This window comes from Felis catus, chromosome B4 (genome assembly GCF_018350175.1).
Source record: "Felis catus isolate Fca126 chromosome B4, F.catus_Fca126_mat1.0, whole genome shotgun sequence".
Classification (NCBI taxonomy): domain Eukaryota; kingdom Metazoa; phylum Chordata; class Mammalia; order Carnivora; family Felidae; genus Felis; species Felis catus.
Genome location: NC_058374.1, coordinates 17,369,138 through 17,383,797, shown reverse-complemented (window position 1 = coordinate 17,383,797; position 14,660 = coordinate 17,369,138). Strand labels below are relative to the sequence as shown.

General features: G+C 43.2%; 1 protein-coding gene across 5 annotated transcripts in view; it reads right to left on the bottom strand.

The window, feature by feature from the left end:
- The window catches only part of CACNB2 (calcium voltage-gated channel auxiliary subunit beta 2), a 387,862-nt gene that overhangs the window by 257,296 nt on the left and 115,906 nt on the right, over window positions 1-14,660 (bottom strand). The window contains exon 1 of one of the 5 annotated variants that reach the window (XM_019834010.3): window positions 4,711-6,596. The exons of the other annotated variants lie outside the window; for them this stretch is intronic. Coding sequence (XP_019689569.2) covers window positions 4,711-4,758 — 48 coding nt within the window. The 5' untranslated portion in view covers window positions 4,759-6,596. Of the gene's footprint in view, window positions 1-4,710; window positions 6,597-14,660 lie in introns of those variants that run through there. 5 annotated transcript variants of the gene reach the window in all.

Below are 14,660 nucleotides of genomic sequence, written 5' to 3'. Positions count from 1 at the left end.
CATAGTGCCTCCAGCTTTGGAGAGACAACTGTGTGCCAGGCAATATACTAGGGGCTGACAAACATTATTTCATTTTAACTCTCAAAATAACCCTGTAAGCTTTTCGTATTTTCCCAATTATACAGATTTCTCAGAAAAGTGGGGGGTCTCAGAAAAGAAAATAACCCCCCACTAACCCAGAGTAAATAAGTGAGAACATCAAGAATCACACCCAGGTGCTAAGCTCCAATGATATCTATATATACCCCTCTGTCGCTAATCATTTTATTATGCTAATCACCACAGTATAATATTGGCTAATCACCATGCCAATCAACTTCTTCCTGGTTCTTTTTTTTTTTTTAAGATTTTTCATTTTTTTAATGTTTATTTATTTTTGAGAGAGAGAGAGAGAGACAGAGCGTGAGCAGGGGAGAAGCAGCAAGAGAGGGAGACACAGAATCCGAAGCAGGCTCCAGGCTCTGAGCTGTCAGCACAGAGCCCGACGCGGGGCTTGAACTCACGAACCGTGAGATCATGACCTGAGCTGAAGTCAGACGCTCAACCGACTGAGCCACCCAGGCATCCCTAAGATTTTTTATTTATTTATTTATTTTTAAAATTTTTTTTTCAACGTTTTTTATTTATTTTTGGGACAGAGAGAAACAGAGCATGAACGGGGGAGGGGCAGAGAGAGAGGGAGACACAGCATCGGAAACAGGCTCCAGGCTCCAAGCCATCAGCCCAGAGCCTGACGCGGGGCTCGAACTCACGGACCGCGAGATCGTGACCTGGCTGAAGTCGGACGCTTAACTGACTGCGCCACCCAGGCGCCCCAATCCCTAAGATTTTTTTAAAAGTAATCTCTACCCCCAGCCCGGGGCTCGAACCCCCAACCCCAAGATCAAAAGTCACACACTCTACCAACTGAGCCAGCCAGGTGCCCCACTGCTTATTCTTTTCTGAAGAAAAAAGCCTCAAAAGACAAATATCCTAATAGAAAAAGAGGCAAGGAATTGAACAAATAGCTCACAAAGGAGAATATCCAAATGGTCACTAAGTGTATGAGAAGGTGCCTGATTTCATTAGTCATCAGAGAAATGCCAAGTACAAACATAATGGAGTTCTTGTACACATTCACCAGGCGGGCTAGAATGTAAGAGGTAACACCAAGTTTTGGTGAGGCACTCCTGGTTGAGCATAAATTGATGGAACTACTTTTGGAATACTTTGTTTACCACTATCACCTTAAGCTGAATACACATATATATACCCCACGACTTGGCATATGCGTATACATATGCAGAAGTACATATGCAAACATCCATAAAATAGCATGTCACAAATGTTCACAGAGGCAGTATTTATAGCAGCCCCAAATTGGAAACTACCCAAAGGCCTATCAACAGTCAGATGGGTAATTAAAATACGGTACAGCCATGTGATGAAATGCCATACAGCAATGAGAATGAACAGGTTATAAGCCACAACGTGCAGCCACATGGATGGATGAATCTTGTGAGTATCATGATGAACGACGCAAACTGAACAGAGAAGTATATACTGTATGAGCCCAGCTGTATAAAATTTGGAAACAGGATGTTAGAGGCCAAATGAGTGGGTGCCCTGGCTGGGGGGCGGGGGGGGGGGGGTCAGTGTGCGGAAGGGACCATGAGTGTGCTGATGTTGGTTGGTTTCTTGGTTTGGGTGTTGGTTACACAGGCTGGTTCACCCCGTGAACTCTCGTCAAGGTCGCCACTTAGGATTTTTGCGCTTTTCTGCGGGGAGGCGGTACCTCAATAAAACGTTTACTGAAAAGGGTTCGTATCCATCTCTGCTCTCCAGTGCATGCAAATGTCCGTAGTTTAGAAGTGTTTCACAGGGGCGCACACAGGGCTTACTATGCTTATATAGCCTTTAAAGCTTAAGAGTATTTATTCAGCTGACAGGTTTTCATGTCATTCAATATGATGAAAATAGCAAGACAGTTTAGATAAAAATAGGAATTTCTTCTGACGTAGGAAGTAGGGTTCAAACAGAATGATCATGAGGGGTAAACCAAATAATGAAGACTAGGTCTTGGAGTCAAAGAAGAATGCCGAAGAGAAAGGCTTCTGCATTGAGTCTCAAAGAAAAGGAAAGGGGTCACAGCCTGCAGGGTGGGCGTCACTCGCAGAATGCTTTTGAATGTGGAGGTGGGGTTATGCAAATTAGGGGAGGGGCCCTAATAAAGGGGACAGCTGTGGAAGATAAAAACCCCCGAAATGAAGAACTATGGCATATGTACATAACTTTATTCAAAACCCACGTAACTTTCATATTCTTTCTGAGACAATGTTGGAGTAGGAGGAATCCTTAAGAAAGCTGTCATACTAAAAAAAAAAATTATAAGAACTAGCAGAGGGTTCACACACACACACACACACACACACACCCACCCCAATTGATTTGTATGTTATAGCTAATATATATATTTTTTAATTTATACACACTTTAAATTCCCAAGCTTCAGTTGGATTTCGGTACTGGCATGATGGTCTAAGCCATCGTCCTCTGAAATGGACACTGGCTGGAGAAAAGCCACCAGACAGTCCGCATAAGGGGCATTCAGTGACCAAGGGCCCGGTCACTGGTACTACACACAGTTCTGGACTATCCTTTGCCCTGTTGTCTCCCAGTCATTCAATGAGCAGCTCTGAGACTCAATGTGTCATTTGGAGACTTACAGGCAAGTTAGAGATCTCACAGAAAGACCCGTTCACAGAGAGTTCTTTTCCTCTACAGAAACGAAATATGTTTCACATTTGACAGACCTATAGCTTTGGGGTGCCTATCTCTAAGGAAAATTGCAATCCGTACGTTAAACTGTCAAAGGAACAAGACTAAAACAGCAGGTGGGTTACGGGTTAGAAGTCCCCAGAGATAAATGCTCTAAAATAAAGGAAAATTTATTTCTAGTGACAAAGGTATGAATTTCTTTTATCTGTTTAAAATATAGTTGTGCTATAAGTTTTGTGGATCCTTAACCAAAATGCAAGGTAAAAAAAAAAAAAAAAAGTTTGAGAATGAGCAGAAGAGCCAAATCTTCTAAACTTTCCATCAACATTCCAAAAAATTACAGATCGTGCAGTCTCTTCCATGTATTTACATGTCCAGAGTAAGGAAAAGGACAAAGATAAGTAGGAGAAAAATTATTACTTTTTTGAGGCCTTATTTCAGAATTCCTCTATCCAATAGGCCACATAACCACAGATTTCTTCTAATTCATTATATAAGAGTAAACAGGAATACATAAAGGTCTGGAGCTGTCAGCCTTCATTATTCTAGAAAAATATGGATTTTTAATTTCAAATTACTTTTAAGCTTTTCTTTACGTGGATAATTTTACACTTTAAAAAACTTTCTAACGCTTTTCCCCTCAACTCCTATTAAAAAAGAATTGATTTTTCTGTTGGGGGTAAAAGAAAAAAGAAACCCATCTATTCCTGCAGATGTCGTCTTTAAAAACCTTTGCTGCCTACCTCACTGCTACATTCACTCCTTGCGTATCAACTGTTGCATTCAAAAGACAAATGGCCCTGGATATACAACAATTACAGAAACCTTTACGTGAAAGGGGCTTCTCACGCTTTGCCTTATTTAACAAAATTGAATATTCTCTTTCGGATCCGATGGGAAAGCAGTCATCCCTTCCCTGCCTCCAACTCCCCGTCCTCAACTTTATTATTGAGATCCTATCAGATTTTGACCTTGTTTGTCCTGGAAGTGTCACGCACTATCTGTGCTGGTGGCCAGTTTTCCAAGGTCACGGGTTTCTTTACATGACACCCTTAAGTATTGATTAGCTCCCTTTGTGGAACTTCCATTTGTTTTGCAGCCAGCAATCGCAGACCAGTGTGAAGCCGTTCAGCACTGCAGTTTGGCTAGCCTGCGGAAACCTCTTGTCCTCCCTCTTTCACATCAGTCCCTGAAAATGAAGTAGCCGCATGCAAAAAAGAGCAGGAAAATAAAGCCGGCGCTTCCCCAGAGCCTGCCGGCTAGCGCACTGCACAGCATATTTCAATTAGCATCCAATCATTTTAAGTAGTGATACTTCAGTGTTTGCAGAAGCCTGCCTTGTAGAATTTAATACTCAGACAGCCATTTTGCAAAACACAGCAGGTCCGTGAAATAAGGGCTATTTCAGTGAAATAGTCACAGGATGATAAAGCTGCGATAAATCCTGGCGTTAGTGGCAACAGCTGTGTCATCCACCAAGCGATTATCATCTACGCTTTTTCTGAAGCTGTGCAAAATAGGATTCAATAGGAGCCTCTGTGGCTATCGTTAATTTCACAAACTCCATAGTATTCCTCTCTAAAAGAGATAATGTTTTTTTCCCATGCCATAATTCACACATGAAAACAAGGACTCCTTTAGGGAAAAGAGAATATCAACTGGTTTGAACTGATACAGATCTCTGAGACAATGGACTTCCCAAACAATCCCCGTGCAAGTGATTTCCAATCTTATCAAAGTAACACGGCACCAGAGATCTATAAAAACGTCTCCGGAACAATCGCAGCATCTCCCATACCTCAGGTGCCTTGAAAACTCGTAGTACCAATGACTGATTCCCTGGCTGATACTCAGCACAGGGATTAAAAACATCCGAGAGAGGCAACATGCACGAGACAGACACGAATCGTATTTTCAGCCCCTAGCTGCAATTCTACAGCAATAGAAACTTACATAGGACACCCGTACTCGCCGCCGATGCACCAGCCCACAGCACTGCATGAAGAGCGGTGCGGAACGCAGTCAGCGTGTGGCTTCACCGAGCTGCACTGTGCCTCCTCGTCTCATCACAGCCACTGTCCATTTCTTCCCACCTTGTGCTCCCAGGTAAGAGGCATGGGCAAATCAACACTTAGCTTCTGCCTTCCTAGGTAGTTTCTAAAAAACACCACGGGTCCTTGCAAGCATGCCAAAACTTTGTTGTCCCGGTTTTCTTTTCTTTTCTTTTTTTTTTTTTTTCGGGTAATTTGAGATCTTCTTCAGGGAGTTGTCTACTGACCAGAAAATCGGCCAAAAGTAAAATTTATTTTCCTGAGTTAACTATTCCTACCACACAGTTATGACCGTCCGGATCGGTAGAGTTTCTTGGCAACATTTTTACAGTAGCCATTCTCCACTCAGGAGACTGTCAGACATCAGAGAATCTTGCCTTTCACAAGCCTGCAGTATCCTGCTTTTTACAAGAGGAGGCCCTACTCCTGATGCTGTTTATGTTACTGCTTCTGAGCGCACGGCTCCCCCCGCTGCTGCTCTGCCATTATTGCCTCCCTTCCAGCGCTCAAACCAGCAGCAGCATCCTGGCCTCCGTGTTCTCTCTGTAACACTTCGGGCATATCTGATCTGCGACTTCTCCCTCCTCCCTTTTCCCCTGAAAAATGACGGAGTCTAGATTTTAATTCACTCTGGATTCCTAGGACTACAGAACCACCCTCCCAACTGTCAGACGCTTTGTCTTGCAGTACGTGTTTCACATGAATTGTAGAAAAGATTGCTGGAGTGGCCTCAGGACCCGACTCACTTGATCACTGCAGCTACACACAGGTTTCTGTGTGTGTGTGTGTGTGTGTGTGTGTGTGTGCGCGCGCGCGCACGGGCGCTCACTGCCAAAATATTCACTTCCTACGTTACAGCACATGAAATAAACATAACCCCGGTAAGTAAATCTGATCAGAGTCAGACATAATTAATTAGATAATATCATTAATTAGACGATCCATCGCCTACGATTTAGACACAAGACACAAAGTGAGGGTGCCTTCAAAGCAGGAGATGTTACAAATGAATGCTCCTTGCAAGCTGTAATTTACATTCTTCTCTAAAGATACAGTTTGCTGAGACTGAGCCGATCATAACATTCTTCCAAAAGGCCTTGTGCACGCCACACCTGAGAAGATGAACTATTAAGGCATTTGGGGGGTAAAACTATTAATTTGTATGGTATCACCCATTCTTAACAAGCAAGGATTCATACAGCCTCCTAGTGTGCCACAGCTAATGATCTGCACTTGACCCCATGCCCAAGTCACTCCAGAGGCTGCTGCCACTCAGGAAGAGAGGTTAACTATTTCCCGCCACCCATGAAGATCACACCGCTACGCTCTTCAGGCCCTAGAAAGTGCAAGCCTATGAACTGTCGACACTTCACCATTATTTCCTTAAAACCTATGATTTAAAGTAACAAATCTTTATTATTATTAACAGCCCAAGGGGCTACTGGAGATGAAAAAAACAAAACAAAACAACTCCTGCCTTAGTTTAATGTTCTTCCTTCACTAATAAAGTAACTAAGGCCCCAAATAAGCAGGTGTTTTGCCTACAAGTAACATAAGCAATAGTATTACTACACCCAGTAATTTATGTAATTTAAATAGTCTACGAAAATTCTATGGCTTTATCATATACTAATCAATCCTCCATGTATCAGAAGGTCCAAAAGGGAAATAATGAATAAATTATAGACAGACAATAAGGCTACTTTTGTGATGACATCAGAAACCTAGAAGAAAATAAAATTTCTAAATTACATTGCAAATTGGCTTTTAAAGGGAGATCTGAGGGGGGGAAAAAAACTCAACATCTTCTAGACCATCCAAGATGCATTTCCCGTAGATAAGACATAAATTTGATTTTTTAGAGAAACTTTAGTGAGAAATATATGTGAGATAGTTTTTTTTAATTTTAATGTTTATTTATTTTTGAGAGAGAGAGAGACAGAGTGTGAGCAGGGGAGAGGCAGAGAGCGAGGGAGACAGAGAATCCGAAGCAGGCTCCAGGCTCTGAGCTGTCAGCACAGAGCCCGATGTGGGGCTCAAACTCACAAACCGTGAGATCATGACCGGAGCTGAAGTCGGACACTTAATTGACTGAGCCACCCCGGCACCCCACATATGTGATATAATTTTTAGCGAGATAAGAGAACCTATAATTCAAATGTAGGCTTTTTCTTGAAGACCCTTCATCAATCTCAGCCAAGACACATTTACTAGAATAACTGAATAAAAATAAAGAATTAAAATTAACTCTAAGTTAGAATAAGATGGAACTGTTGGAGACATGATCTCTTCTATGATTCTGAATTTGATTTGGAATTCACTTAACTTTTTAACTCTGATATCATCATCCGCAATATGACGGAGATCCCCAGTTCATTAGAGATTCCACCCACCTTGCCATTCAAGAATCCATGAAAGGATGCCAAGCTCTAATTTGATTCAGCAAACATCTATCAAGCACCTTCTATTTGCTCAGCACTGTGCTTGCTAGGTGTTCAAAACAGGAAATGAATAAAATACAGTCCCTATATGTCTTGAGGGACTTACAACAAAACGGAGCGAAGAGAACACAGAATTTGAGTGTTACGGGAACACCAATGGTACAACTCCTACCTATCCCGGAAAGGAATGCTAAGGGCTTCTCGAAGGTGGGAACTCTTGGGCTAGCCTTAGCAGAACGGATAGGTAGAATTGCATCCAGTGGAAAATAGGGGCAGAAACCATGCCAGGCAATGGGGCAGCAGATATAAAAGCACAGAGGATTATACGCAGTATACAAAATGCATTGTTTATATAGAATGTAGAGAAAAGGTAAACAGGTTAAATGTTCACGATCTATTCCGAGAACAGGTATATACCCTAAGTCCCTCAAACTAACCTGGGTTCTCCCCGGAATCCAGGCCTCACCCATCTCTATACCCCTGGCACTGAGTGCGGTGATGGACACGTAGCAGGTGTGACAAAGATGCACAGTTGTTCCCCCATCGTCCCTTCTTGACTTCATCAAGAGCAACAGAAATGGACACGTGGCTGCTGGGCTAGGAGAAATGCCCCAGCCTCCCTTGCAACTTGGTATGGCCACGTGACCAGATTCTGTTGCACATTCTAGGAAGAAACGACACACGCCAACATCTTAGTCCTGTCCTCAGAGGGAATGGAGCTTGCCTTTCCCTTTTTCTGTTCCCTGTCTTGCTGCTCTGTGGACATAGTGTTGAGAGCTGGAACCATTTACGAGCCACTCAGGTTGAGAAGGACACTGGATGCTCTTCAGTCCCTCTGTTCCTTGCATGCGGGCTGTGGCGTGAAAGAGAAATAAACTCCTAGAGTACTTCTGTCTGTCGCTTTTCATCTGACCTCGGTTATAGAAGCTAAATGTGTAGTTTACCTCAAAATACCTCAAAAAACACCTCAAAATAATGTACTCCAAAATGTTTCTGGAATGAATGATTCACAGACTCTATAGTTGGCGGGGGGGGGGGGGGGAGGGAGTGGGAGAGAATCAAGAGAGCAGCATGGGACTGGACTGTGAAGTACTTTGAACATCACTTTCGAGACTTCAGATTTTATCTTCTAGGACATACAGAATTAGCAAAGCCTTTATTTGTTTTTTATTTTTTTAATGTTGATTTATTTTTGAGAGAGAGAGAGAGACAGAGCATGTGCAGGGGAGGGACAGAGTAAGAGGGAGACACAGAATCTGAAGCAGGCTCCAGGCTCTGAGCTGTCAGCACAGAGCCCGACATGGGGCTCGAACTCACAGACCGCGAGCTCATGACCTGAGCTGAAGTCAGACGCTTAACCAACTGAGCCACCCAGGTGCCCCCAGAATTAGCAAAGCCTTTAAATGTGAAAGTATGTGTTGTTTTATTAAAAAGTAGGAGAAAAAATCTCTAGACTGTTTGGTTTTAAAAACTAGTCCATAGTTCAATATTAGTAGAAATCTGAAGCTTTTGAACTTGTATAGTTGTCTACAAGAAATGTCTATCTGCTAAAAACCGAAATCAGATCAAGTCAATAAAACTACCTGTTTGGTTCACGTAGCTAAATCACAAATCTAATGAATTGTTAAGTTAGCTATTTTGCTATAATGCAAGATGTGTGCAGGTAAAATATTAAAAGATGACAATGAGAGCTAGAATGACAAAAGCAGCAAATTAAAAATAAGTACGGATAAATGTTGTCAACGCCAGGTTTTTTTCTTGAATGTTTATTTATTTATTTTGAGAGAGAGAGAGAGAGAAGCCCATGCACACACGAGTGAGCAGAGGATGGGCAGAGAGAGAAGGAGAGAGAAAATTCTAGACAAGCTCAGTGCTGCCAGTGCAGAGCCTGACACGGGGTTCGATCCCACTAACCGTGAGATCACGACCTGAGCTGACATCAAGACTCGGACGTTAACCAACTAAGCCACCCAGGTGCCCCAAGGCCAGGTATTTATAAAAGTTCAAGGGATTTACGTCTGGGAAGTCTGTATAAAGTGTGAGAATTCATGTTTATTTACTCGTCCCTTTCTACGTTACTATTAGGAGAAATAAAGTACCCGGTGGGTGTTAAACACAGATGAAATGCTTCTCTGGAGAAGAAAACTCTTTGAAACAGAAGAATAAAACCAGCTCAACAGAGGCCTTCTGCAGGGAAGCTGAAGGTTCCTTGTCAAGGCTGACTCTGCTGGAGCATTTATGGCTCTTTCTGTGGCTATGGTTTCCCTTCCCGCCACAGACACTATCCCATAGACTCACTGAACTCTTCCCTCACAGTATGTTGTTGCAAAGCCTCAGAGCCTGGTGTTCTGAGGTGCACCAAAAAGTTCTCCACTGATTTCAGTAAAAACAAACAAACGAGCAAAAAGGGACCAAATGTCTATTTCATCAACAGTATCATTCAGTCAATAATTACCATGGCCATGTATGTCCTAGGCACTAGGGATAAAAGAACAGGTACAATAACCATGGTCCTTGACTACAGAGCGACTAAAACCCAGGGGAAAAGACAAGGGGAGATGGGGAGATGGGGCAGGGAGAGGGAATACGGGAGCCATATTCCGAGTGCGGGAACATTATTTACAAAGGTCTTTGTGGCCGAAGAAAGAATGCTCAGTCTAAGAGCTGAAGGATAAAGGAAGCGGGAGGGTGGGACAAGATTAGGATAAAAAGGTATATAATTGCCAGAAACAACTTTTATCTTTACACTAACACCAGTGGGATTCTATTCATACAGTCAAGGGGCATGATCAAATTTGCATCATTTAAATTTTTTTTAATGTTTATTTATTTTTGAGAGAGAGAGAGAGAGAGAGAGAGAGAGAGAGAGAGAGAGAGAGAGAATGAGTTGGGGAGGAGCAGACAGAGAGGGAGACACAGAATCCGAAGCAGGCTCCAGGTTCCGAGCTGTCAGCACAGAGCCTGACATGGGGCCTGAACCCAACGAACCACGAGATCATGACCTGAGTCAAAGTCGGACGCTTAACCGACCGAGCCACCCGGGCGCCCCAAAATCTGTATCATTTAAAACACACTCCGGTAGTGGAGCTGCAGCAAGAGTGGAAGACGGCCAGAGAGGAGGCAGTGAGAGCAGCTTGGGAGCTGCCGTAACCATCCAAGTAAAATCAGATGGTATCTTACAGCAAGGAGGTGGCAGGGAAGAGAAGGGGCTAAAACCATGCAATATTTGGGAAATCAAAGCGGATAAGCACAAGTACAGAAACCAGAAAAAGAAACCCAATGTAAAAAAGATACCTGTTTCTCTCAGTGCGGGCTATTTCCCTCCACTAGTGAACTTCAGTCTCCAATAGCACAACCCATGATAAATCTTTATTTTCATGTCAGTTCCACTTTGCTTCTATTCTTGGTCAATCCTCATTTCTCTCAGAATCCCGAACAGGATCTCTCTTTAGCCCTCTGTCTCTTCCATTCAGCTCTACTTATTTTAGCCACTGAAAAGTACCACTCTATTTTTTTTTTTGAGAGAGAGGGCGCACAAGCAAGGGAGGGGCAGCAAGAGAAAGAGAAAGAGAGAGAGGGAGAGAGTGAATCACAATCAGGTGCCATGCTCAGCACAGAGCCGGATGTGGGGCTCGATCTCACAAGCGCAAGATCATGACCTGAGCTGAAATCAAGAGTCGGATGCTTAACCGACAGCCACCCAGGGGCCCCCACACCATTGTACTTTATTCCAACTTCTACGGACTGAAAATCGTCTCTCTTTCTCAGTTTGTTGTTGTTGTTGTTTTCATTTTTTTTTTAATTGTTTTCTCACCAGGGTGTCCAGGTTCTCTTTATCCACTGGTTGTTTGTTTTTTTCAGACCAACAATCCAGGCGTTTCTTCTCAGTAATGAGAGTGACATCACTTGTTTATTCGCCACCCACATACAAACAGCAGCAGAAGTAAATAAAACAGTTACATGTGATGTGATTGGGGGAGAAGAAGTCATACTCGCAAAATGAATAATAATCAGGAAATGTGTACTGCAAGTCTAGAACACATTTTGTGTTCTAGAGTTAGAATACGCATGTTATATTCAAAATCATGAGAAACCCATGCAACTCTGATAAGTCCCAGGTCTCTTACAGCCTCGTCATGTTGAAAGAAATGCCATCTAACAACAAAAAGTGATTGAAAATCAACTTATATATAGCACAAAGATCACAAGAGAGAATCCTTGAACTCACAGCCATGCTTCCCAAGAATTTCCTTTCCTTTCTTCTCTAATTCTCTCTTACCCTAAAGCCACTTGTAAACCTGCCCTCACTTTTCAACACAAACAAAAACATTCAAAAACTCTTCTCCCAGGCATTCATCCTCCTGGATCTATCTCTCTCTCCATAAGTACACATCCCTAGGTTTATATTTGGTAAATTTGCAAATTTCTGTTGTTTGTGATTTTTGATTTTCTTTCAATTTCCCCCACTTTGCCTATCACTCAGATTCTGAACAAAGACAGCCGGCAAACAAAAACCCTACACCTTCTGTTCTACGTCTCCAGCACGCTCTCTCTCTCTACCTAGACTTTAGGTTTTGTATCACAAGTGGCTGGCCAGGAGGGAGCATTATTAGCTACCGTTGGAAGAAGAAACAATGAATAGGCATTTATTACAGGAGGCAGAGGAAGCGAGGAAGGAGAGGGGAAAAGCCGAGAACGTGTGTGTTTCCGATTTTTCCAGGCCGCACTAATTTTTTTCAGAGACTAGATCTGATCAGTTCATTTCATTCATTACAGCTACAAGGAAATGCAACGTGCATATAAGAAAGGAAAACACTGACACTTTGGTGATGAAAGGCAAAGCGCCCTATTCACAGTATAACATTTCATGAGCATGTCTACGATGAGAACAGGGTAAGAAACTTCACGGCAGCGATTCTGATCTCCTGTTTGTTTGGAAAGACCAAGAAAGAGAAGCACACCTTGTTTTCTAAAGTGACCAGGAAACACTCCGGATAGACTGTCGAATTCTGTTTCATATATATATGTATACACACACATACACACACACACACACATACTTATGTATATATTTAGTTATTTAGGTATGTAGGCATGTTTTTATTTAATTCCTTACTTGGTCATGGAGACTACCATCAACATCAGCCCCCACCACCATCTGACTAACCCCACTATGCAATTCATTACAAAACTGACAACTGACATCCTTTTGAAAGTCCGTGGGCTCAAGGGCAGAAGGTGAGAAGGAAGAATATTGAGAGTTATGGCCTCCTACTAAGTGCCAGGCACTCTTCTAAACACTTCATACAGTTACCCTTCGATTCTCCTGTGAACCCTGTGAGGTAAGTACTGTTTTAAATCCATTTTATAAAGAAAGAAATGGAGGCAAAATGAAGTCAGGTAAATTGTCCAAGGAAATGGCAGAGCTTGGGTTTCTATCAAGGAGCCTGACTCCTGAGCCCACTGGCCCTCCTCTGCTCTCTATCAAAGGCCAAAATTATTTTTATACGCTGACCCTGGGGTAGAACACAATGATTCATTGAATAATCCAATCATACAACAGACATTTTTTGAGCTCAGTGGTTCCCCTTCTACGGGTTTTCCAAATCACCCGTATTTTTCTGTAAAACATGCCCAACCCTTGAGCCTATCTCTGTCTCGTTCTTGCAAAGTCTGAAATTTTATGAACTGGAAAATTCATCTTATCTAACAAGTATCTTCTTTGAAAAATAAATTTTTTTAACGTGTATTTATTTTTGAGAGAGAGAGAGGGAGACAGAGCACGAGTGGGGGAGGGACAGAGAAAGAGGGGGACACAGAATCTGAAGCAGGCTCCGGGCTCTGAGCTGTCAGCACAGGGCTCCAGCCCATGGACTATGAGATCATGACCTGAGTCGAAGTCAGACGCTTAACCGACTGAGCCACCCAGGCGCCCCACAGGTATCTTTGTATAAAAAGTAAACATCTGTTGGCTAGTGAAGCTATAAGTCATGAAACAAGTCAGTTTCTTTAAAACCCTATTTTGAGGTGCCTGTGGCTCAGTTGGTTAAGCGTCCAACTTCGGCTCAGGTCACGATCTCACGGGTTCGAGCCCTGCGCTGGGCTCTGTCCTGACAGCTTAGAGCCTGGAGCCTGCTTCGGATTCTGTCTCCCTCTGTCTCTGCCCCTACCCCGCTCACAATGTATCTCTCTCTCTCTCTCTCTCTCTCAAAAAATAAATCAACATTAAAAAAAATCTATTTTACCTATCTGTATTTATTCCCCATCCCCATTGTTAAATATTTAGAAATAATTTAACATCATTTACAGGACTACATTTTAAAGTAACATTTAGGTAGCACGAAATAAAAGAAAAAAAGAATAATAAAATGAGGACAGACAACGGAGATGGACATGAGGCTTGAAGTGCGCCCTGTAGTAATCGATGCGCTTCCTACAAACGAGGCGTCCACTTGGCTCTAAGCTTTCTAGTGGCCAACTCAAGAAGGGAAACTTGGTCAGTTACATAATTTACTGTCCCTTAGCTTAGAACAACCCAATGCTCTGAAGCACGACTGCCTGGCACTAACCCCAGACAATGGAGTCCCCTGGAGGTCCCCACGAAAAGGAACATTGTGTAAAGTGATACACGCCACTCCCGACGGTAAATGGCACGGTGGGCTTCACAGAGCTGGACGTCAGCCCGATCTCCACTGGCAAGTACAAGTCTCCAGCCACACAACACTCAGTGACACAATGTGGGGGGCGGGCGGGGAGCGGGGGGCCACGCAGGACCCCGGCCTCATCACAGATGGGGCCTGACGCAAGGGTCATAGTAACAACGGCAGGAAGCCAAAGAAAGCGCTCCCGTGCACTGGTGCTGAGTGAGCACGCGTGGAGTGAGGACCATCCTTCAATCCTCTTAACCAGCTCTGAGGAAGGTGCGGTTATGATTAATCTCCAGGTTCCAAATGAGGGAACGGGTTTCAGAGTTTGGCAACTCGACGCAGGCCACACGCAACTCGTAAGCAGCGGAAACAGGATTGGAACCCAGATCTGTGGGGCTCCAAAGTTCCTGCCTCCCAACCACTAGGGCCCCAGAGCTTTTAGACAGTGATGGACTCTGAGCCATGCAAAGAATTCCATTCCACGACTGTTCCTCATTGACGAGCTTCTGATAAATATTAGAGGCTAGTGACCTTAAGACTGATTTTTTTATTTTAGTTTTTTGTGGCCACTTCAACACAATAATCAAGCTGGAAGTACAATGAAAGATAAGAAGACGACAAGGCCACCCCATCTCAGCCTGCGGCAGAGTAAATGGCTTTTCTTCCAAACACCTCACTCCCGGGGAGACATTTCAGAGAATGGAGAGGGAGGGACGTAGTGTCAGTGAATGGGGTATAAGAATTGAAGTTTCAACTTGAGTGCT